The sequence below is a fragment of the Poecile atricapillus genome, chromosome Z, assembly GCF_030490865.1.
Source record: "Poecile atricapillus isolate bPoeAtr1 chromosome Z, bPoeAtr1.hap1, whole genome shotgun sequence".
NCBI classification, from domain to species: Eukaryota; Metazoa; Chordata; class Aves; order Passeriformes; family Paridae; genus Poecile; species Poecile atricapillus.
Genome location: NC_081289.1, coordinates 143986288 through 144012197, shown reverse-complemented (window position 1 = coordinate 144012197; position 25910 = coordinate 143986288). Strand labels below are relative to the sequence as shown.

The 25910-nt window shown below is 42.9% G+C and overlaps 1 protein-coding gene across 10 annotated transcripts in view; it reads left to right on the top strand.

The window, feature by feature from the left end:
• Positions 1–25910, top strand: part of LOC131592856 (transcription factor 4) — a 156927-nt gene that overhangs the window by 57064 nt on the left and 73953 nt on the right. For all 10 annotated transcript variants that reach the window (XM_058864693.1, XM_058864681.1, XM_058864682.1 and 7 more), the window contains 2 exons: positions 9020–9081; positions 10720–10816. In XM_058864693.1, the coding sequence (XP_058720676.1) occupies positions 9020–9081; positions 10720–10816 (159 nt within the window). The remainder of the gene's footprint in view (positions 1–9019; positions 9082–10719; positions 10817–25910) is intronic.

The following is a 25910-nucleotide window of genomic DNA, read 5'->3' as shown; positions in this document are numbered from 1 at the left end:
GTCCATAGGTTTGGTGTCCATAGGTTTGGTGTCCATAGGTTTGGTGTCCATAGGTTTGGGGGTGTCCATAGGTTTGGTGTCCATAGGTTTGGTGTCCATAGGTTTGGGGGTGTCCATAGGTTTGGTGTCCATAGGTTTGGGGGTGTCCATAGGTTTGGGGGTGTCCATAGGTTTGGTGTCCATAGGTTTGGTGTCCATAGGTTTGGGGGTGTCCATAGGTTTGGGGGTGTCCATAGGTTTGGTGTCCATAGGTTTGGGGGTGTCCATAGGTTTGGGGGTGTCCATAGGTTTGGTGTCCATAGGTTTGGGGGTGTCCATAGGTTTGGGGGTGTCCATAGGTTTGGTGTCCATAGGTTTGGGGGTGTCCATAGGTTTGGGGGTTTCCATAGGTTTGGTGTCCATAGGTTTGGTGTCCATAGGTTTGGGGGTGTCCATAGGTTTGGTGTCCATAGGTTTGGGGGTGTCCATATATTTGGGGGTGTCCATAGGTTTTGGGGTGTCCATAGGTTTCGGGGTGTCCATAGGTTTCGGGGTGTCCATAGGTTTGGTGTCCATAGGTTTGGTGTCCATAGATTTGGTGTCCATAGGTTTGGGGGTGTCCATAGGTTTGGGGGTGTCCATAGGTTTGGGGATGTCCATAGGTTTGGTGTCCATAGGTTTGGGGGTGTCCATAGGTTTGGTGTCCATAGATTTGGTGTCCATAGGTTTGGGGGTGTCCATAGGTTTGGGGGTGTCCATAGGTTTGGTGTCCATAGGTTTGGAATCCATAGGTCTGGGGGTGTCCATAGGTTTGGTGTCCATAGGTTTGGGGGTGTCCATAGGTTTGGTGTCCATAGGTTTGGGGGTGTCCATAGGTTTGGGGGTGTCCATAGGTTTGGGGGTGTCCATAGGTTTGGTGTCCATAGGTCTGGGGGTGTCCATAGGTTTGGTGTCCATAGGTTTGGGGGTGTCCATAGGTTTGGTGTCCATAGGTTTGGGGGTGTCCATAGGTTTGGGGGTTTCCATAGGTTTGGTGTCCATAGGTTTGGTGTCCATAGGTTTGGGGGTGTCCATAGGTTTGGTGTCCATAGCTTTGGGGGTGTCCATAGGTTTGGTGGTTTCCATAGGTTTGGTGTCCATAGGTTTGGTGTCCATAGGTTTGGTGTCCATAGGTTTGGGGGTGTCCATAGGTTTGGTGTCCATAGGTTTGGTGTCCATAGGTTTGGGGGTGTCCATAGGTTTGGGGGTGTCTATAGGTTTGGTGCCCATAGGTTTGGGGGTGTCCATAGGTTTGGGGGTGTCCATAGGTTTGGTGTCCATAGGTTTGGGGGTGTCCATAGGTTTGGGGGTGTCCATAGGTTTGGTTTCCATAGCTTTGGTGTCCATAGGTTTGGTGTCCATAGGTTTGGTGTCCATAGGTTTGGGGGTGTCCATACGTTTGGGGGTGTCCATAGGTTTGGTGTCCATAGGTTTGGTGTCCATAGGTTTGGGGGTGTCCATAGGTTTGGGGGTGTCCATAGGTTTGGTGTCCATAGGTTTGGTGTCCATAGGTTTGGTGTCCATAGGTTTGGGGGTGTCCATAGGTTTGGGGGTGTCTATAGGTTTGGTGCCCATAGGTTTGGGGGTGTCCATAGGTTTGGGGGTGTCCATAGGTTTGGTGTCCATAGGTTTGGGGGTGTCCATAGGTTTGGGGGTGTCCATAGGTTTGGTTTCCATAGGTTTGGTGTCCATAGGTTTGGTGTCCATAGGTTTGGGGGTGTCCATACGTTTGGGGGTGTCCATAGGTTTTTTGTCCATAGGTTTGGGGGTGTCCATAGGTTTGGTGTCCATAGGTTTGGGGATGTCCATAGGCTGTGTGTGTACATCTTATAGCTGTGTGTGTGTGTGTACACCCTATAGCTCTGTGTGTACATCGTATAGCTCTGTGTGTGTACATCCTATAGCTGTGTGTGTGCATCTTATAGCTCTGTGTGTGTTTACATCCTATAGCTGTGTGTGTACATCCTATCGCTGTGTGTGTGTACATCCTATAGCTGTGTGTGTGTACATCCTATAGCTGTGTGTGTGCATCCTATAGCTGTGTGTGTGTACACCCTATAGCTATGTGTGTAAATCCTATAGCTGTGTGTGTGTACACCCTATAGCTCTGTGTGTGTACATCCTATAGCTGTGTGTCCATAGGTTTGGTGTCCACAGGTTTGGGGGTGTCCATAGGTTTGGTGTCCATAGGTTTGGGGGTGTCCATAGGTTTGGTGTCCATAGGTTTGGTGTCCATAGGTTTGGGGGTGTCCATAGGTCTGGGGGTGTCCATTGGTTTGGTGTCCATAGGTTTGGGGGTGTCCATAGGTTTGGTGTCCATAGGTTTGGTGTCCATAGGTCTGGGGGTGTCCATAGGTTTGGTGTCCATAGGTTTGGGGGTGTCCATAGGTTTGGTGTCCATAGGTTTGGGGGTGTCCATAGGTTTGGTGTCCATAGGTTTGGTGTCCATAGGTTTGGGCGTGTCCATAGGTTTGGTGTCCATAGGTTTGGTGTCCATAGGTTTGGGGGTGTCCATAGGTTTGGTTTCCATAGGTTTGGTGTCCATAGGTTTGGTGTCCATAGGTTTGGGGGTGTCCATAGGTTTGGTGTCCATAGGTTTGGGGATGTCCATAGGCTGTGTGTGTACATCTTATAGCTGTGTGTGTGTGTGTACACCCTATAGCTCTGTGTGTACATCGTATAGCTCTGTGTGTGTACATCCTATAGCTGTGTGTGTGCATCTTATAGCTGTGTGTGTGTGTACATCCTATAGCTGTGTGTACATCCTGTAGGTGTGTGTGTGTACATCCTATAGCTCTGTGTGTGTGTACATCCTATAGCTGTGTGTGTACATCCTATAGCTGTGTGTGTGTTCATCCTATAGCTGTGTGTGTGCATCCTATAGCTGTGTGTGTGTACATCCTATGGCTATGTGTGTAAATCCTATAGCTGTGTGTGTGTACATCCTATAGCTGTGTGTCCATAGGTTTGGTGTCCATAGGTTTGGGGGTGTCCATAGGTTTGGTGTCCATGGGTTTGGTGTCCATAGGTTTGGGGGTGTCCATAGGTTTGGTGTCCATAGGTTTGGTGTCTATAGGTTTGGGGGTGTCCATAGGTTTGGTGTCCATAGGTCGGGGGGTGTCCATAGGTTTGGGGGTGTCCATAGGTTTGGGAGTGTCCATAGGTTTGGTGTCCATAGGTTTGGGGGTGTCCATAGGTTTGGTGTCCATAGGTTTGGTGTCCATAGGTTTGGGGGTGTCCATAGGTTTGGGGGTGTCCATAGGTTTGGTGTCCATAGGTTTGGTGTCCATAGGTCTGGGGGTGTCCATAGGTTTGGTGTCCATAGGTTTGGGGGTGTCCATAGGTTTGGTGTCCATAGGTTTGGGGGTGTCCATAGGTTTGGTGTCCATAGGTTTGGTGTCCATAGGTTTGGGCGTGTCCATAGGTTTGGTGTCCATAGGTTTGGTGTCCATAGGTTTGGGGGTGTCCATAGGTTTGGTTTCCATAGGTTTGGTGTCCATAGGTTTGGTGTCCATAGGTTTGGGGGTGTCCATAGGTTTTTTTTCCATAGGTTTGGGGGTGTCCATAGGTTTTTTGTCCATAGGTTTGGTGTCCATAGGTTTGGTGTCCATAGGTTTGGGGATGTCCATAGGCTGTGTGTGTACATCTTATAGCTGTGTGTACATCCTATAGCTGTGTGTGTGCATCCTATAGCTGTCTGTGTGTACATCCTATAGCTGTGTGTGTGCATCCTATAGCTGGGTGTGTGTACATCCTATAGCTCTGTGTGTGTACATCCTATAGCTGTGTGTGTGTACATCATATAGCTGTGTGTGTACATCCTATAGCTGTGTGTACATCCTATAGCTGTGTGTGTGCATCCTATAGCTGTGTGTGTGTACATCCTATAGCTGTGTGTGTGCATCCTATAGCTGTGTGTGTGTACATACTATAGCTGTGTGTGTGTACATCCTATAGCTGTGTGTATACATCCTATAGCTCTGTGTGTGTGTACATCCTATAGCTGTGTGTGTACATCCTATAGCTGTGTCTGTGTACATCCTATAGCTCTGTGTGTGTGTACATCCTATAGCTGTGTGTGTACATCCTATAGCTGTGTCTGTGTACATCCTATAGCTGTGTGTGTACATCCTATAGCTCTGTGTTTGTGTACATCCTATAGCTGTGTGTGTACATCCTATAGCTCTGTGTGTGTGTACATCCTACAGCAGTGTGTGTGTACATCCTATAGCTGTGTGTGTACATCCTATAGCTGTGTGTGTGTACATCCTATAGCTGTGTGTGTGTGTACATCCTAGAGCTGTGTGTGTACATCCTATAGCTGTGTGTATACATCCTATAGCTGTGTGTGTGTACATCCTATAGCTGTGTGTGTGCATCCTATAGCTGTGTGTGTGCATCCTATAGCTGTGTGTGTGCATCCTATAGCTCTGTGTGTGTACATCCTATAGCTGTGTGTGTGTACACCCTGTAGCTCTGTGTGTGTACATCCTATAGCTGTGTGTCCATAGGTTTGGTGTCCATAGGTTTGGTGTCCATAGGTTTGGTGTCCATAGGTTTGGGGGTGTCCATAGGTTTGGGGGTGTCCATAGGTTTGGTGTCCATAGGTCTGGGGGTGTCCATAGGTTTGGTGTCCATAGGTTTGGGGGTGTCCATAGGTTTGGGGGTGTCCATACGTTTGGTGTCCATAGGTTTGGGGGTGTCCATAGGTTTGGTGTCCATAGGTTTGGGGGTGTCCATAGGTTTGGGGGTGTCCATAGGTTTGGTGTCCATAGGTTTGGTGTCCATAGGTTTGGGCGTGTCCATAGGTTTGGGGGTGTATATAGGTTTGGTGTCCATAGGTTTGGGGGTGTCCATAGGTTTGGGGGTGTCCATAGGTTTGGTGTCCATAGGTTTGGGGGTGTCCATAGGTTTGGGGGTGTCCATAGGTTTGGTGTCCATAGGTTTGGTGTCCATAGGTCTGGGGGTGTCCATAGGTTTGGTGTCCATAGGTTTGGGGGTGTCCATAGGTTTGGTGTCCATAGGTTTGGTGTTCATAGGTTTGGGGGTGTCCATAGGTTTGGGGGTGTCCATAGGTTTGGTGTCCATAGGTTTGGTGTCCATAGGTTTGCTGTCCATAGGTTTGGGGGTGTCCATAGGTTTGGTGTCCATAGGTTTGGGGGTGTCCATACGTTTGGGGGTGTCCATAGGTTTTTTGTCCATAGGTTTGGGGGTGTCCATAGGTTTGGTGTCCATAGGTTTGGGGATGTCCATAGGCTGTGTGTGTACATCTTATAGCTGTGTGTGTGTGTGTACACCCTATAGCTCTGTGTGTGTACATCCTATAGCTGTGTGTGTGTGTACATCCTGTAGCTGTGTGTGTGTACATCCTATAGCTGTGTGTGTGTACATCGTATAGCTGTGTGTGTGTACATCCTATAGCTGTGTGTACATCCTATAGCTGTGTGTGTGCATCCTATAGCTGTGTGTGTGTACTTCCTATAGCTGTGTGTGTACATCCTATAGCTGTGTCTGTGTACATCCTATAGCTCTGTGTGTGTGTACATCCTATAGCTGTGTGTGTGTACATCCTATAGCTGTGTGTGTGTGTACATCCTGTAGCTGTGTGTGTACATCCTATAGCTGTGTGTGTGTACATCCTATAGCTCTGTGTGTGTGTACATCCTATAGCTGTGTGTGTGTACATCCTATAGCTGTGTGTGTGCATCCTATAGCTCTGTGTGTGTGTACATCCTGTAGCTGTGTGTGTGCATCCTATAGCTGTGTGTGTGTACATCCTATAGCTGTGTGTACATCCTATAGCTGTGTGTGTACATCCTATAGCTGTGTGTGTGTACATCCTATAGCTCTGTGTGTGTACATCCTATAGCTGTGTGTCCATGGGTTTGGTGTCCATAGGCTTGGTGTCCATAGGTTTGGTGTCCATAGGTTTGGGGGTGTCCATAGGTTTGGTGTCCATAGGTTTGGTGTCCATAGGTTTGGTGTGCATAGGTTTGGGGGTGTCCATAGGTTTGGGGGTGTCCATAGGTTTGGTGTCCATAGGTTTGGGGGTGTCCATAGGTTTGGGGGTGTCCATAGGTTTGGGGTCCATAGGTTTGGGGGTGTCCATAGGTTAGGGGGTGTCCATAGGTTTGGTGCCCATAGGTTTGGGGGTGTCCATAGGTTTAGGGGTGTCCATAGGTTTGGTGTCCATAGGTTTGGTGTCCATAGGTTTGGGGGTGTCCATAGGGATAAAAATTCCCAAATGATTCCATGGAAAAAACCCGGAATTCCGGGAATTCCCTGAAATTCCCCGAGAATTGATGGCGATCCCAAATCATTCCATGAAGAAAAACCTGAGAATTGTGGGAATTCCCTGTAATTTGATGCTGATCCCGAATGATTCCATGGAAAAGACTGGGAATTTTGAGAATTCCTGATCCCAAACCTTTCCATGAATATAAAGAGCTCCGGAATTCCGGGAATTCCGGGTAATTTGATGCCGATCCCAAACCATTCCATGAAAAAATCCCAGGAATTTTGGGAATTCCCAGTAGTTCCCAGGAATCCGATGCCGATCCGGAATGAATCCATGAATAAAAGCCTTGGAATTCTGGGAATTCCCGGGAATTCCCGATCCCAAGGCATTCCATGAATAAAAAACCGCCGGAATTCCGGGAATTCTTTGGCTCATCCCAGTTTTCCCTGGGAATTTCGGGATTTCCTTTAATCCCGGCCCTGATCTTTAATTAAATTCATTAAATTAATGAAATTAATGAAATTAATTAAATTAATGAGTTTTTAAGGATTTTAGGGAATTTCAGGGGTTTTTAGGGAATTTTTTTTTATTTTTAAGGAATTTTCAGGGACTTTTAGGGTTTTTTGGGAATTCTCTCTGGTTTTCTGGGAATTGTGGCTGGAAATCCAGGAATTTTTGGAATATTTGGCTGAAAATGTGGGAATTCTGGTTGAAAATCCAGGAATTCTCTGGAAATCTGGGAATTTTGGGAATATTTGGCTGGAAATCTGGGAATTTTCTCTGGAAATGCGGGAATTCTGCTGGAAATCCCGGAATTCTGGCTTGAAATGTGGGAATTCTGGTTGAAAATCCAGGAATTCTCTGGAAATCTGGGAATTCTGGCTGGAAACCTGGGAATTCTCTCTGTTTTTCCGGGCATTTTGTCTGCAAATGCAGGAATTGTGTTTGGTTTTTTGGGAATTCTCTCTGGAAATGCAGGAATTCTGGCTGGAAATCCAGGAATTTGGACTGGAAATCTGGTAATTCTCTGGAAATCTGGGAATTCTGGCTGGAAATGTGGGAATTCTCTCTGGAAATGCGGGAAATTTGGGAATATTTGGCCGGAAATTCGGGAATTCTGGCTGGTTTTCCGGGAATTCTCTCTGGAAATGTGGGAATTCCGTCCGGTTTTCTGGGAATTCTGTTCGTTTTTCTGGGAATTCCGGCCAGTTTTTCGAGAATTCTGGACGGTTTTCTGGGAATTCTGTTCTTTTTTCAGGAATTCTGGCTGGTTTTCTGGGAATTCTCTCTGGAAATGTGGGAATTCTGTTTGTTTTTCTGGGAATTCTGTTCGGTTTTTGCGAATTCCGGCCTGTTTTTCGGGAATTGTGTCGGGTTTTTTGGGAATTCTGTTTGTTTTTCTGGGAATTCTGTTCGGTTTTTGGGAATTCCGGCCGGTTTTTTGGGAATTGTGTCGGGTTTTTCAGGAATTGTGTCCCGGCTCCGGGGTTTGGGCTCAGCTGTTCCCGATGAATTCCCGAGGATGAGGAAGGAGCCGCAGCTGCTCCGGATTTGGGATCCGGGGGCGTTTCCTTCCGGCCTTTTCCCGGGAACGCTCCGAGTGTTCCACATGTGGCCGGAATTAGGGAGCCGGGAAAGGGGAGGGATTTCTCCAGAGGAATTCGGGAATCGGCCAGGAAAAGGGGGGAATTTATCCCTAAAAACTGCGGGAAAAGGGGGGAATTTATCCCTAAAAACTGCGGGAAAAGGGGGGAATTTATCCCTAAAAACTGCGGGAAAAGGGGGGAATTTATCCCTAAAAACTGCGGGGAAAGGGGGGAATTTATCCCTAAAAACTCCAGGAAAAGGGGGGAATTTATTCCTAAAAAATCAGGGGAAAGGGGGGAATTTAACCCTAAAAATGAGGGAATTTTTCCCTAAAAAATCAGGAATTTTCTCCCTAAAACTCTGGGAAAAAGAGGGAATTTCTTCTTAAAAAATCCGGGAAAAGGAGGAAATTTTTCCATAAAAAATCTGAAATTTTCTCTATAAAAAATCGGGAATTTTTCCTTGAAAAATCAGGAATTTTCTCCATAAAAAATCTGGAATTTTTCCTTAAAAAATCAGGAATTTTCTCCCTAAAATATCTGGAATTTTCTCTATAAAAAATCAGGAATTTTTTCTTGAAAAATCAGGAATTTTCTCCATAAAAATTCGGGAATTTTTCCTTGAAAAATCAGGAATTTTCTCCATAAAAAATCAGGAATTTTCTCCCTAAAAACTCCGGGAAAAGGAGGGAATTTATCCCTAAAAACTGCAGGAAAAGGAGGGAATTTTTCTCTAAAAAATCAGGAATTTTCTCCCTAAAAAATCCAGGAAAAAGAGGGAATTTTTCCCTAAAAACGAGGAATTTTTTCCCTAAAAAATCAGGAATTTTATCCCTAAAAAAGAGGGAATTTCTCCCTAAAAACTGTGGGAAATCCCTAAAAACTCTGGGAAAAAGAGGGAAATTTTCCCTAAAAAATGAGGAATTTTTTCCATAAAAAATCTGAGAAAAGGAGGGAATTTTTCCTTGAAAAATCTGGGAAAATGAGGGAATTTTTCCCTAAAAATGAGGAATTTTTTCCCTAAAAAATGAGGAATCTTTTCCTAAAAATGAGGAATTTTTTCCCTAAAAATGAGGAATTTTTTCCCTAAAAATGAGGAATTTTTTTCCCTAAAAAATGTGGAATTTTTCCATAAAAAAACCTGGGAATGAAAGGTTTTGTTTGTGTTTTTCCCCAGGTGTGGAGGAGAGGAGCAGCTCAGGGTCCTGGGGGAACGCGGGACATCCCAGCCCATCCCGGGTAAGTGAAAATCCTTGGAATATTCTCCCACATGGAAAAAAAACCGGGAATTTTCCCCTGGAAAATAAAAAAAAAAAAAAAAACAAAAAAACCCGGGAATTTTCTGTGGGAAAACAAAAAAAAAAGGGAATTTTCATTAAAAAAATGGGAATTTTCCTCAGGAAAATAAAAAAACCGGGAATTTTCCATGGAAAAACAAAAAAAATGGGAATTTTCCTCGGGAAAACAAAAAGAATGGGAATTTTCTGCAGGAAAACAAAAAAAACACGGGGATTTTCCGTGGGAAAACAAAAAAAAACCCCAGGAATTTTCTGCGGGAAAACAAAAAAAACGGGAATTTTCGTTAAAAAATGGGAATTTTCTTTAAAAAGAATTGGAACTCTTGTTAAAAAAAAATAGGAATTTTGGTTAAAAAACTGGGAATTTTCCACGGGAAAACAAAAGAAATGGGAATTTTCCGTGGGAAACCAAAAAAAACAGGAATTTTCCGCAGGAAAGCAAAAAAAAATAGGAATTTTCATTAAAAAACTGGGAATTTTCTTCTGGAAAACAAAAAAATACGGGAATTTTCTGCGGGAAAACTAAAAAAATGGGAATTTTCTGCGGGAAAGAAAAAAAATGGGAATTTTCATTAAAAAACCAGGAATTTTCCATGGGAAAACAAAAAAAATGGGAATTTTTCTCTGGAAAACAAAAAACAACGGGAATTTTCGTTAAAAAACTGGAATTTTCATTAAAAAATGGGAATTTTCTTTTAAAAAAATGGGAATTCTTGTTAAAAAAAAAAGGGAATTCTCATTAAAAAACTCTTGGTAAATTAAATTGAAATTAAATTGAAATTAAATTGAAATTAGATTGAAATTAAATTGAAATTATGGTTAATTAAATTGATATTAAATTGAAATTAAATTAAAAATAGATTGAAACTAAATTGAAATTAAATTGAAATGAAATAAAAATTAAATTTAAACTTAATTAAAAATAAATATTTTTTTGTTTTTATTTTATTTTATTTTTATTTATTTTTATTTTATTTTGTTTTATTTTATTTTATTTTATTTTATTTTTATTTTATTTTTTATTTTTATTTATTTTTTATTTAATTTTGTTTTGTTTTATTTTATTTTTATTTTATTTCGTTTCATTTCATTTTTATTTTATTTATTTTATTCTATTTATTTTATTTTATTTACTTTATTTTTTTTTATTTGATTTTATTCTATTTTATTTTAATTTTATTTTATTTTATTTTTATTTTATTTAATTTAATTTCATTTCATTTTTATTTTATTTATTTTTTTTATTTTATTTTTTTTTATTAATTTTATTTTATTTATTTTATTTATTTTTATTATATTTATTTTATTTATTTTATTTTTATTTCATTTCATTTTATTTTTATTTTATTTATTTTTATTTATTTTATTTTATTTATTTATTTATTTTATTTATTTTATTTTTTTTATTTTATTTATTCTATTTTATTTTTATGTCATTTTATTTCATTTCATTTCATTTATTTCATTTTTATATAAAAAAAGGAAGAAATTTTCAAATTAATTCAGGAATTCCGGATTTTTTTCAGGATAACGCCATTCCAAGGGTACAAATTGACGTTTTCCATGTTTTTTCCGGCAGAATTTCGGGGATGGGAGCCACTACGAGCACGTGGCCGGCCGAGAGCTCGGCTCCCACGACAACCTCTCCCCTCCCTTCGTCAATTCCAGGATACAAAGTAAGAACCGGGAATTTTAGCCGGGAAAACGCCATCGGAAAGAAAATCCGGGAATTTGGGGTGGGGGGAGGAGTTTCCATCCCTCATCCTGGATTTTTTTATTGGGATTTGGTCGGGTTTTCCGGGATTTTTGATGTGTTTTAGGCGCGTTCCATTGGCGGGAAATCCGAACGAAAATCTTGGTTTTCCTTGGGATTTTAAAGCGGGAGAAAGTTCTGGAGGGAATTCCAAAGGAATTGGAATAAATTCCCAAGGAATGAATTCCCAAGGAATTGAATTCCCAAGGAATGAATTCCCAAGGAAATGGAATTAATTCCCAAGGAATGAATTCCAAAGAAATCGGAACGAATTCCCAAGGAATTGAAATGAATTCCCAAAGAATGAATTCCCAAGGAATTGAAATTCCCAAAGAATGAATTTCCAAGGAATGAATTCCCAAGGAATGAATTGCCAAGGAATGAATTCCAAAGAAATGAATTCCAAAAAATTCAGAATGAATTCCCAACAAATGAATTCCAAAAGAATAAATTCCAGAGGAATTGGAAGGAATTCCCAAGGTATGAATTCCCAAGGGATTGGAATGAATTCCCAAGGAATTGGAATTCCCAAAGAATGAATTCCCAATGAATGAATTTCCAAGGAATGAATTCCCAAGGAATGAATTCCCAAGGAATTGGAATTCCCAAAGAATGAATTCCCAATAAATGAATTTCCAAGGAATGAATTCCCAAGGAATGAATTTGAAAGAAATTGGAATGAATTCCCAAGGAATGAATTCCAAAGGAATGAATTCCAAAGAAATGAATTCCAAAAAATTCAGAATGAATTCCCAACAAATGAATTCCCAAGGAATAAATTCCCAAGGAATTGGAATTCCCAAAGAATGAATTCCCAAGGAATGAATTCCCAAGGAATGAATTTCCAAGGAATGAATTCCAAAGGAATGAATTGCAAAGGAAGGAATTCCAAAGGAAGCAGAGATACCGAAGGTGGGAAGTTGGGAATGCCTCGATGATCCGGGAATTCCCAAGGAATGATCTGGGAATTCCAACTGGAATGATCCCGGAATTCCGTGCTCCAAACCCCTGGATTGTTTCTGACGGAATTGTGGCTCGTCCATTCGTTAATTAAGGTTAATTAAGGTCAATTAAGGTTAATTAAAGTTAATTAAAGTCAATTAAGGTTAATTAAGGAGTTTATTTAAAGAAATGATGTCAAAATCCCGCGTCCATCCCAAAAATCAGGGAAGAGCCGGGAATTGTCGGGAAGTGACAGTGACACAGTGACAGTGACACAGTGACAGTGACACAGTGACACAGTGACAGTGACACAGTGACAGTGACACAGTGACAGTGACACAGTGACACAGTGACAGTGACACAGTGACAGTGACACAGTGACAGTGACACAGTGACACAGTGACAGTGACAGTGACAGTGACAGTGACAGTGACACAGTGACAGTGACACAGTGACAGTGACACAGTGACAGTGACACAGTGACACAGTGACAGTGACACAGTGACAGTGACACAGTGACACAGTGACAGTGACAGTGACACAGTGACACAGTGACAGTGACACAGTGACAGTGACACAGTGACAGTGACAGTGACAGTGACAGTGACAGTGACACAGTGACAGTGACACAGTGACAGTGACACAGTGACAGTGACACAGTGACACAGTGACAGTGACACAGTGACAGTGACACAGTGACACAGTGACAGTGACAGTGACACAGTGACACAGTGACAGTGACACAGTGACACAGTGACAGTGACACAGTGACAGTGTCACAGTGACACAGTGACAGTGACACAGTGACACAGTGACAGTGACAGTGACACAGTGACAGTGACACAGTGACAGTGACACAGTGACACAGTGACACAGTGACACAGTGACAGTGACACAGTGACAGTGACACAGTGACACAGTGACAGTGACACAGTGACACAGTGACACAGTGACAGTGACAGTGACACAGTGACAGTGACACAGTGACACAGTGACAGTGACAGTGACAGTGACACAGTGACACAGTGACAGTGACACAGTGACAGTGACACAGTGACACAGTGACAGTGACAGTGACACAGTGACAGTGACACAGTGACACAGTGACACAGTGACACAGTGACACAGTGACAGTGACACAGTGACAGTGACACAGTGACACAGTGACAGTGACACAGTGACACAGTGACACAGTGACAGTGACAGTGACACAGTGACAGTGACACAGTGACACAGTGACAGTGACACAGTGACAGTGACACAGTGACACAGTGACAGTGACAGTGACACAGTGACAGTGACACAGTGACACAGTGACACAGTGACACAGTGACACAGTGACAGTGACACAGTGACAGTGACACAGTGACACAGTGACAGTGACACAGTGACACAGTGACAGTGACACAGTGACACAGTGACAGTGACAGTGACACAGTGACAGTGACACAGTGACACAGTGACAGTGACACAGTGACAGTGACACAATGACACAGTGACACAGTGACACAGTGACACAGTGACACAGTGACACAGTGACAGTGACACAGTGACAGTGACACAGTGACACAGTGACAGTGACACAGTGACACAGTGACAGTGACACAGTGACAGTGACACAGTGACAGTGACACAGTGACACAGTGACAGTGACACAGTGACAGTGACACAATGACAGTGACACAGTGACAGTGACACAGTGACACAGTGACAGTGACACAGTGACAGTGACACAGTGACACAGTGACAGTGACACAGTGACAGTGACACAGTGACAGTGTCACAGTGACACAGTGACAGTGACACAGTGACACAGTGACAGTGACAGTGACACAGTGACAGTGACACAGTGACACAGTGACACAGTGACACAGTGACAGTGACACAGTGACAGTGACACAGTGACACAGTGACAGTGACACAGTGACACAGTGACACAGTGACAGTGACAGTGACACAGTGACAGTGACACAGTGACACAGTGACAGTGACACAGTGACACAGTGACAGTGACACAGTGACAGTGACAGTGACACAGTGACAGTGACACAGTGACAGTGACACAGTGACAGTGACAGTGACACAGTGACACAGTGACAGTGACACAGTGACAGTGACACAGTGACACAGTGACAGTGACACAGTGACAGTGACACAGTGACAGTGACACAGTGACACAGTGACAGTGACACAGTGACACAGTGACAGTGACACAGTGACAGTGACACAGTGACACAGTGACAGTGACACAGTGACACAGTGACACAGTGACAGTGACACAGTGACAGTGACACAGTGACACAGTGACAGTGACACAGTGACAGTGACACAGTGACACAGTGACAGTGACACAGTGACACAGTGACACAGTGACAGTGACACAGTGACACAGTGACACAGTGACAGTGACACAGTGACAGTGACACAGTGACACAGTGACACAGTGACACAGTGACACAGTGACACAGTGACAGTGACACAGTGACAGTGACACAGTGACACAGTGACAGTGACACAGTGACAGTGACACAGTGACACAGTGACACAGTGACAGTGTCACAGTGACACAGTGACAGTGACACAGTGACAGTGACACAGTGACACAGTGACAGTGACACAGTGACAGAGTGACAGTGACAGTGACACAGTGACACAGTGACACAGTGACAGTGACACAGTGACAGTGACACAGTGACACAGTGACAGTGACACAGTGACAGTGACACAGTGACACAGTGACACAGTGACAGTGTCACAGTGACACAGTGACAGTGACACAGTGACAGTGACACAGTGACACAGTGACAGTGACACAGTGACAGTGACAGTGACACAGTGACACAGTGACAGTGACACAGTGACAGTGACACAGTGACAGTGACAGTGACACAGTGACACAGTGACACAGTGACACAGTGGCAGTGACACAGTGACACAGTGACACAGTGACAATGGGAATTATGATTGGCAATGGGATTGGGATTGCGATTGACAATGGCAGTGACAATGGGATTGGGAATGTCAGTGACAGTGACAATGACAGTGGCACTGGGAATTGGGATTTGGAATGGCAATGACAATGGCGGTGACAATGGCAGTGACAATGGCAATGACAGTGGCGGTGACAATGGCAGTGACAATGGCAATGACAGTGGCGGTGACAATGGCAATGACAATGGCAGTGACAATGGCAGTGACAATGGCAGTGACAATGGCGGTGACAATGGCAGTGACAATGACAGTGGCACTGGGAATTGGGATTTGGAATGGCAGTGACAATGGCAGTGACAATGGCAGTGACAATGGCGGTGACAATGGTGGTGACAATGGCAGTGACAATGGCAGTGACAATGGCAGTGACAATGGCGGTGACAATGGCAATGACAATGACAGTGACAATGGCAGTGACAATGGTGGTGACAATGGCAGTGACATTGGGAATGGCATTGGGAATGTGATTTGGAATGGCACTGGCAGTGACAATGGCAATGGCAGTAGGAATGGGATTTGGAATGGCAATGGCAGTGACAATGACAATGAGAATGGCAATGGGAATGGCATTGGGAATGGGATTTGGAATGGTAATGGGAATGTCAGTGGCATTGGGAATGGCCATGGGATTGGGAATGCGATTGGGAATGGCAGTGACATTGGGAATTGGCATTGGGAATGGCCATGGGAATAGGATTTGGAATGGCAGTGACAAATGCAGTGACAGTGACAATGGCATTGGGAATGACATTGGGAATGGCACTGGGAACTGGGATTTGGAATGGCAATGGCAGTGGGATTGGGAATGGCAGTGGGAATGGGATTGGCAGTGGGAATGGGATTGGCAGTGGGAATGGGATTGGCAGTGGGAATGGGATTTGGAATGGCAATGGCAATATCAGTGGCATTGGGAATAGGATTGGAAATGTCAGTGGGATTGGGAATAGGATTGGGAATGGCAGTGACAATGGCATTGGGAATGGGATTGGGAATGTGACAATGGCAATGGCAGTGACAGTGGGAATAGGATTGGGAATGGCAATGGGATTGGGAATGCGATTGACAATGGCAATGGGATTGGGAATGGCAGTGGCAATGACAGTGACAATGGCAATGGCAGTGACATTGGGATTGGGAATTAGGATTGGGAATGGCATTGGGAATGTGATTTGGAATGACAATGGCAGTGACAATGGCATTAGGAATTGGGAATGACAATGACATTGGGAATTGGAATTGGGAATTGGGATTGGCAATGGGAATGGGAATGGGATTTGGAATGGCAGCGGCATTGGGAATGGGAATGGGATTTGGAATGGCAGTGGCACTGGGAATGGGATTGGGAATGTCAGTGACATTGATTGGCATTTGGAATGGGATTGGGAATGTCAGTGACATCTGGAATGGGATTGGGAATCGGATTTGGAATGGCAATGGCCGTAGCAGTGACAATGGCACTGGGAATTGGGATTGGGAATGTCATTGGCATTGGGAATGGGACTGGGAATGTGATTTGGAATGGGATTGGGAATGGCAGTGCCAATGGCAATGGCAGTGGGATTGGGAATGGCAGTGGAATTTGGAATGGGAATGGCATTGGGAATGTGACTTGGAATGGCAATGGCTGTGACATTGGGAATGGGATTGGGAATTGGGATTGGGAATGGGAATGGGATTGGGAATTGGGATTGGGATTGGGATTGGCAATGGCAGTGACGTTAGGAATTGGGATTGGGAATTTGGAATGGGAATGGCATTGGGAATATGACTTGGAATGGCAATGGCCGTGACAATGGGAATTGGGATTGGGAATGGCCATAGGATTGGGAATTGGGATTGGGAATAGGATTGGGAATGGCCATGGGAATCCGTGCCCAATCCCAGCCGGATCCTGCGTTCCCAGGATTTGGTGGCAGCGCCGGCCGTGTCAGAATTCGGGAATTTGGGAATTGGGGAATTTGGGATGATCTAAACTCCACTGAGGGAGGCTGGCAGCTCCGACTCCGCCTATTCCAAACCCATTCCGTCATTTCCCCGTTCCTGGCCCCGCTCCAAGCTCTCCCTGGATTTGGGATTGGGATTGGGAATCCTTTCCATCCCTCATCCTGCCCAAACTGGTTTATACTGGTGCCTTCCGCTGGCTGCAAGCGACGGATCCCGGAATTCATCCCGTGGGATCCAGCCAGGAGAAACCTCCCTTAAAACCCCCTGGAATTTGGGATCATCCTGGGGATTTTCCCCATCCCATCACCTTTGATTCCCGGATTTTCCCCATTCCCAGATTTTCCCCATCCCAGCACCTTTGATTCCAGGATTTTCCCCATTCCCAGATTTTCCCCATCCCAGCACCTTTGATCCCAGAATTTTCCCCATCCTGGGAGCTTTGAGATTCTGGGATTTTCCCCATTCCAGGATTTTTCCCATTCCATCACCTTTGATTCCAGGATTTTCCCCATCCCAGGATTTTCTCCATTCCAGGATTTTCCCAATTCCAGGATTTCCCCCATCCTGTGACCTTTGATTCCCGTTTTTCTGAGGATATCTGGAATTTTTTCCCGATTCTCCAGCACACACCATTCCAAATTCTCTCTTTCAATCCCTAAACCTTAAAAATTCCGGGATCAAATTTTCCAGACGGATCCAACTCAACCCTCTCCCAATTTTTTTATTATCTCTGAACCTTTTTTGGGAACAGTTCCCACATTTCCTGCTCCGATGGGATCAAAAAAATTCGGGATCCAGGAATTTTAGGGATGGGGCTGAAAACAAAAATTCGGGATCCAGGAACTTCAGGGATGGGGATTAAAGGAAAAATGCGGGATCCAGGAATTTTAGGGATTAAAGGAAAAATTTAGGATCCAGGAATTTTAGGGATGGGGTAAAACCAAAAATTTGGGATCGAGGAATTTTATGGATGAAGATAAAAGCAAAAATTCAGGTTTTGGACTTTTCTGAGGTCACATCCTTGGAAATATTCCCAGAAAATCCTGGGATGTAAAAATTCCCATTCCCAAGGAAGAGTTAACGGATTTGGAATCGCTGCCAGTCAGAATTCCGAGCTCAGCATTCCCGGAAAAAAAAAAACCGGGAATGCCAAGGACATCTCCATTCCTTTGGGATTTATAAATAGAATCCGTCGGTGTCGATTGAAATCCGGCGGAAATCCCGGATTTATCCTCCGGAATCCGCAGGGAAAAGTTAAAATTCCATGAAAATTCGGGAATTCAGCTCCCAAAATATTCCAAATGGATTTTTTTTATCTGGAATTGGCGTCTCTGGAGGGACAAGGAGCAGGACCCGCTCCAAATCCCAGATTCCCGCGCTAATTCCCGGTTTTCTTGTGGTAATCCCGGTTTTTTTGGGAGGCAGATGGATAGAGAAGAGGATTTTCCGGGAAAATCCGGAGGTTAACGAGATCCGGCTTTTTCCAGGGATTATCGGAGCTCGGATTTGGGACAGGGGGAGTTTGGGGGTCCCAAATGTTTGGGAATTTCCGGAAACCGGGAAATTCCTAAAAATATTCATGGCAGAGGGGGGAAAAAAGTGGAATTTTTTTAGGATTTGTTCCCTAAAATTGGAATAAAATTAATTAAAAAAACCATTGGAAAATCCAATTAAAATAATTATTAAATTATTATTATAAATAATTTATTTTTATTTTTATTTTTACATTATTATTATAATTATAATTATTATTATTACCATTATTATTATTGTTATTATTATAAAATAATGTTAAAAATAAAGAAATTTAAATTTGTTAAATTTAATTTAAATTAAATTAAATTAAAATCTCGCTCCTAAATCAAATCCAAATTTCTCCCAAATCCAAACTTTTCCCAAATCCAAACTTTTCCAAAATCCAGAATTTTCTCAAATCCAAACTTTTCCCCAATCCAAACTTTTCCCCCCAAAATCCAAACTTTTCCCAAATCCAAACTTTTCCGGAATCCAAACTTTTCCCAAATCCAGAATTTTCTCAAATCCAAACCTTTCCCAAATCCAAACTTTTCCAAAATCCAGAATTTTCCCAAAATCCAAACTTTTCCCAAATCCAAACTTTTCCCCCCAAATCCAAACTTTTCCCAAATCCAAACCTCTCCCAAATCCAAACTTTTCCCAAAAAAAAGGGTTAAAAATCCATTAAAAATCTCAAATTCCCGGGTTTTTTTGGGGGATTTTTCCGGCTCCCGGCGTCTCCTGGAGCCTCCGGAGCCTCTGGAGCCTCCGGGATGGGATTTGCATTCCAGCTGGAAAATGGACATGTGGGAAAATGCGGGAAACAAAACAAATTTGGGAATTAGGGGCCGATTTCCATGGGCGCTCACGCTCCGTTAAAGCCGGAAAAACCAAGGGTTTGTTCTGCTCTTAATTAAAACCCAGCCTAACAAAGCCGGGTTTAATTAATGAAGAATTCCCAGCCCGGCCCTGAAGTCTGAACTTGGCAGCGTGGAGAAATTGGGCTTTAAAAGGAGGAGTTTGATAAATAAATAAAAATCAACTTTTTGGGGTTTTTTTGTGGTTGTTTTAGGGGTGGAGGAAATGAGGAGGAGGAAGAGGAGGAGGAGAATAAAAAATTAAAATATTTTTTTTTCACTCTGCAGGCAGGAGAAAAAGTGAATTAAAAATGAAATTAAATCCTTTTTTGGGGGGTTTTTAGCAAGGTTTTAATTTTAATTTAAATATTTTATTTTTTTATATTTTAATTTTAATTTTAAAAAATTAAAATATTTTTTTTTCACTTTGCAGTCAGGAGAAAAAGTGAATTAAAAATGAAATTAAATCCTTTTTTTGGGATTTTTAGGGAGCTGAGGTTTTAATTTTAATTTAATTTTATTTTTTTTATATTGAAATTTTGATTAATTAAATAAATAAAAAAGAAATTAAAATAAATAAAAAATTAAAATCTTTTTTTTACACTCTGCAGGCAGGAGAAAAAGGAATTAAAAATGAAATTAAATCCTTTTTTGGGGGGTTTTTAGCGAGGTTTTAATTAAAAAAAAACTAAAATCCTTTTTTGGGTTTTAATTTTAATTTATTTTTTTTTAATATATTTTAATTTTAATTTTAAAAAAAAAAGTCCTTTTTTAGGGTTTTTGGTGAGCTAAGATTTTAATTTTAATTTTTTTTTTAATTTTAACTTTAATTATTTTTTAAATTTTAATTATTTTTTAATTTTGATTTTAAAAAAATCCATTTTTTGGGTTTCTGGTGAGCTGAGGTTTTAATTTTAATTTAATTTTTTTTTTTTAACTTTTAAATTTAATTAAAAAAAACCCTAAAATCCTTTTTGCATTTTTAGTGAGCTGAGGTTTTAATTTTAATTTTAATATTTTATTTTTTATACATATTTTGATTTTAATTAAAACAAAATAAAATCCTTTTTTTGGGTTTTTAGGGAGCTGAGATTTTAATTTTAATTAAAAAAAACCTAAAAGTCCTTTTTTTTTCACTCTCCAGTCAGGAGAAAAAGGGAATTAAAAATGAAATAAAATCCTTTTTTTGAGGGTTTTAGGGAGCTGAGGTTTTAATTTATTTATTTTTTATTATTATTTTTATTTATTTTTAATTTTAATGTTAATTTATGGTTTAATTTTAATTTATTTCTTAATTTTTATCTTATTTATTTTTTTAATTGTAATTTTAATTTCTTTTTAATTTTAATTTCTTTTTCATTTTAATTATTTACTTTTTAATTGTAATTTAATTGATTTTTCATTTTAATTGATTTTTCATTTTAATTTCTTTTTCATTTTAATTTCTTTTTCATTTTAATTAATCATTTAATTTTTAATTGTAATTTAGTTGACTTTTAATTTTATTTTCTTTTTAATTTTAATCGTTTATTTCTTTTTTTCATTGTAATTTTAATTTATTTTTTATTTTAATTGTAATTTTTTTTATTTTATTTTTTTATTATTTTATTTAATTTCTTTTTTCATTTTAATAATTATTTTTTGGGGGAAGTTTTGGTGATTTTTTTTCCCTGGATCCGAAGGAAAAAAAAAAAGCCGGAATGAGGGAGAGCTCGGGAATTGTGATTCCATATGTTGGGAATTAAGAGCAGCAGAAATTCCCACACCAGACAAATCCGGGCCTTTGATCCCGAAATAAACCCAAAAAAATTCCATAAAAACCTGCGGAGCGCGGAGTTAACGGGAAACAGCCGGAATTGAATTCCATGAAATTCCTTTTAAACCCAAATCCCAATTATTCCCTTTTTATTTTCATCCCCTTCCCACTTTTCCTGCTGAATATTCCCAAAAAAATAAATTAAAATAAATCAAAATATTCCGGGATGAAATTTTTCGGGATCGGATTGGGAATAAAAAACAAGGAAAGGAATAAAAAATGGATTTTAGGGAAGCAAAAGTTTATTTTAATTTATAGGAATTAAAATAAATTCAATTAAAATTGATTTAATTGATGGGAAAAAGGAGGAATCCGGGATTTTAGGGAATTTTTGGAGCTGGAAAAAAACCGGGAATTGATAAAAAAGAACTGGAATTTTTTCTGCTGGGCGTTCACAGAAGAGGATGAGGAAGAGACGCCGAAATGGGCCGGGAATTTCCCAGGAGAGAGGCAGGAAAACATCGCCGGGAATGGGAATTATCCCGGAGCCGGTGGGAAAATCCGAGGCTGGAATAAAACCGGGATCCCAGAAGGGATCCGGAATATCCCAGGGGGAGAAACATTCCCAAATAATCCCCGGGATTCGCATCCTGGGGGATTTCATGGATTTGTTCCCTTTCAAATCCCATTTGTCCAGGTTGGATTTGGGGTTTTCTCCATTCCCAGATTTTCCCCATCCCAGCACCTTTGATTCCAGGATTTTCCTCATTCCCGGATTTTCCCCATCCCAGATTTTCCCCATCCCACCACCTCTGATTCCCGGATTTTCCCATCCTGGCACCTTTGATTTATTTTTGGGATGAGCCAACGGGAACATCCCGGAATAATTCGGGATGAGCGAGGAACTTCCAATCCCTTCCCACCCAAACCATTCCCACTTCTCTCAAAATTCCTCTGGAATTCTCCGTGGAGCTGTCGGTTTCCAGCCCCTGCGTTAACTCCTGGAATTCCTCGGGAATTCCCGGGATTTTCTCCCCCCTGGAATTGCCTTCGATGTTTGGGATATTTGGAGCTCATGTGTTTCGCACCTGGACGCGCTCGGCCTTTGAGGCTCCGATTTTCCCTGGATCCGGCCTCATTCCTCGGGAATCGCGTCATGGAATGGGCTGGGGGGAAAAGAGGGAACGGCAAATCCATGGATTCTCATGGAAAAATCCCTTTCCTTTCCTTTCCTTTCCTTTCCTTTCCTTTCCTTTCCTTTCCTTTCCTTTCCTTTCCTTTCCTTTCCTTTCCTTTCCTTTCCTTTCCTTTCCTTTCCTTTCCTTTCCTTTCCTTTCCTTTCCGCACCTTTCCGCACCTTTCCGCACCTTTCCGCACCTTTCCTTCCTTTTCCTTTCCTTTCCTTTCCTTTCCTTTCCTTTCCTTTCCTTTCCTTTCCTTTCCTTTCCTTTCCTTTCCTTTCTCCTTTCCTTTCCTTTCCTTTCCTTTCCTTTCCTTTCCTTTCCTTTCCTTTCCTTTCCTTTCCTTTCCTTTCTCCTTTCCTTTCCTTTCCTTTCCTTTCCGCACCTTTCCGCACCTTTCCGCACCTTTCCGCACCTTTCCGCACCTTTCCGCACCTTTCCGCACCTTTCCTTTCCGCACCTTTTTCCTCCCTTTTTCCCTTCCCCCTTTTCCCTTTTTTTCCCTTTTCCTTCTTCCTTTCCCTTTTCCTTTTTTTCTCTTTCCTTTTCCCTTTCCCATTTCCCTTTTCCCTTTCCCCTTCTCCCTTTTTTCCCTTCCCTTCCCTTTTCCCTTTTTTTACCCTTTTCCCATTTCCCTTTTCCTTTTCCATTTTCCCTTCTCCTTTTTCCCTTTTCCCCTTTTCCCTTTTCCCTTTTTTTTCCCTTTTCCTTTCCCCTTTTCCCTTTCCTTTTCCCATTTTTTCCTTATTTCTTTTTTCCTTTTCCCTTTTCCCATTTTTTCCCTTTCTCTTTCCCTTTTCCTTTTCCCCTTCCATTTTTCCCTGGGAGTTTTCCCCAGGAAAGGAGGAAACTCGGGATGGGAGGAAAGAGCCGGAAAAAACCAACCCGGAACAGAACCTCCGCGTTTCCCTTTCCCTCTTTTCCAAAGGAAATCCCGGTGGGATTTTCCTGGGAATGTTCCAGAACTTCAGGATTTCAGTTCCAGATTTTCGGGATTGGGATTTTCCCGTTAAATCCCGGGGAGGAGGCGCCTTTAGGGGTCGTTCCCGACGGATGGGGCAGGATTCCCGTCCTCGGGGAGATTTGGATCCGATTCCTTTGGAATTCCCAACCTTGGAAAACTCGGAGAGAGGAGTCCTGGAATGCTTTGGGAAGGGAAATTAAGGAAAACCACGTGGCTCTATCCCAAATTATCCCGAGCTGGATTCTCCCAGGGATCCAGGCTTGGATCTCTCCAGCCCCACCCAAATCCCGGGAATTCTCCTCCAGGAGGCTCCTGGATCATTCCAGGGTTCAAATCCCGGGAATTTTCCGGGAATGGGGAGGACTTGGAGGCTCCTGGATCGTTCCTGGCTTCAAATCCCCGGAATTTCCGGGAATGGGGAGGACTTGGATGCTCCTGGATCATTCCCAGCTTCAAATCCCGGGAATTTTCTGGGAATGGGGATGCCTTCGATCCCAGCTCAGAAATTCCCATGAAAAAAAATCCCGGAGCTTTTTGTCCCGCTTTTCCTTCGGAACCAAAATTGGGAATAAAACAAAAAAATCGGGAATTTATCCGTGGAAAACGAATCCCGGATAACGACAAAAACAACTCCCAGCTTTTCCCGGGAAAAATCAGAGCCTGGAATTTTCATCCCGCTGCTTTTTTGTGCCTTCCTCGGATCCTGTCAGAAATTCCAGCTTTTTTTTTTCCCCTTTATATTATTCATGGAGCAGCTGCCGCGGCTCCGGCGGCTTCCAAGGGAACGGCAAATTCCGGGGGAAAACTGGGAATTCTTTCAGCTCCGCCGGCTCCGGCTCGGGATTCGGCCGTGGAATTGGGGGATTCATTCCGGGGTTTGTCCGTGGAATTGGGGGATTCATTCCGGGGTTTGTCCGTGGAATTGGGGGATTCATTCCGGGGTTTGTCCGTGGAATTGGGGATTCATTCCGGGGTTTGTCCGTGGAATTGGGGGATTCATTCCTGATCCTCAGGGCTGGAACTGGCGGATCCAGTTTTGGGATTCGTGTGTGGAATTGGGGATCCATTCCTGATTCTCCATGGCTGAACTGGGGATCGAGGTTGGGGTTTGTCCATGGAATTGGGGGATCCAGTTTGGGATTTGTCCGTGGGATTTGGGGATTCATTCCTGATCTCTTGTGGCTGGAATTTTGGGATCCAGTTCGGGGTTTGTCCGTGGAATTTTGGGATTCATTCCTGATCCTCATGTCGGGAATTGGGGGATCCATCCCGGGGTTCATCCGTGGAATTTCGGGATTCATTCCTGATCCTCAGGGCTGGAATTTGGGATCCATTCCTGATCCTTCAAGGCTGGAATTTGGGGATCCAGTTCGGGGTTTGTCCGTGGAATTGGGGGGATCCAGTTTGGGATTCATCCGTGGAATTGGGGATCTATTCCTGATCCCTCGTGTCGGGAATTGGGGGATCCAGTTTGGGGTTTATCCATGGAATTGGGGGATCCATTCCCGATCCTCCATGGCTGGAACTGGGGGATCCATTCCCGATCCCTCAAGGCAGGAATTGGGGGATCCATTCCCTGTTCCCAATGCTTGGGAATTTGGGGTATCCATTCCAAATCTCTCAGGGCTGGAATTGGGATCCATTCCTGATCCCTTGTGTTGGCTACTTGTGTTGGCTTCATCCATGGAATTCGAGGATCCCATTCCTGATCCCAACCCTCGGGAATTTGAGGATCCATTCCCTGATCCCAAAACTCAGGAATTTGAGGATCCATTCCCTGATTCCTCGTGTTGGGAATTTGAGGATCCATTTCGTGATCCCAACCCTCGGGAATTTGAGGATCCATTCCTGATCCCAACCCTCGGGAATTTGAGGATCCATTCCCAATCCCTCAAGTTGGGAATTTGAGGATCCATTCCCAATCCCAACCCTCGGAATTTGAGGATCCATTCCCAATCCCTCATGCTGGGAATTTGAGGATCCATTCCCAATCCCAGTGCTCAGGAATTTGCTGCTGGAGCCCTCTGGGAATATCTCGGAATGCTGGTGGGATGTGGATCCAGAGGGATCTTCCCGGGCTTTGTCTGGATCCTGGGAATCCCCCAAAGGGCTCCGGGAGAGCTGGAGAGGGACAGAGATGGGATCTGGGGATTCCCAGAGAGAATTCCTGCTCTGGATTCCCTGGGAAAGGGAAAGGAGGGAAGGGAAGGGAAGGAAGGGAAGGGAAGGGAAGGGAAGGGAAGGAAGGGAAGGGAAGGGAAGGGAAGGGAAGGGAAGGGAAGAGGGAAGGAGGAAGGGAAGGGAAGGGAAGGGAAGGGAAGGAAGGGAAGAAGGGAAAAGGAAAAAGGGAAAGGAGAAGGAAAAGGAAGTAAAGAAAGGGAAAGGAAAGGGAAAGGAAAAGGAAGGAAAAGGAGAAGGAAGGAAAGGGAAAAGGAGGAAATGGAAAGAAAGAAAGGAAAAGGAGGAAAAGGAAAGGAAAAGGAGGAAAGGGGAAGGGAAAGGGAAGGAAGGGAAGGGAAAAGGAAAGGAAGGGAAAGGAAAGGAAAGGAAAGGAAAGGAAAGGAAAGGAAAGGAACAGGAAAGGAAAGGAAAGGAAAGGAAAGGAAAGGAAAGGAAAAGGAAAGGAAAGGAAAGGAAAGGAAAGGAAAGGAAAGGAAAGGAAAGGAAAGGAAAGGAAAGGAAAGGAAAGGAAAGGGAGGAAAAGAAGGAAAGGAAAAGGAAAGGAAAAGAAAAAGGAGGAAAGGGAAAGGAAAGGAGAAGGAAAGGAAAAGGAAAAGAAGGAAAGGAAAAGGAAAAGGAAAAGGAAAGGAAAAGGAAAAGAAGGAAAAGGGAAAGGAAAGGAAAAGGAAAAGGAAAAGGAAAGGCAA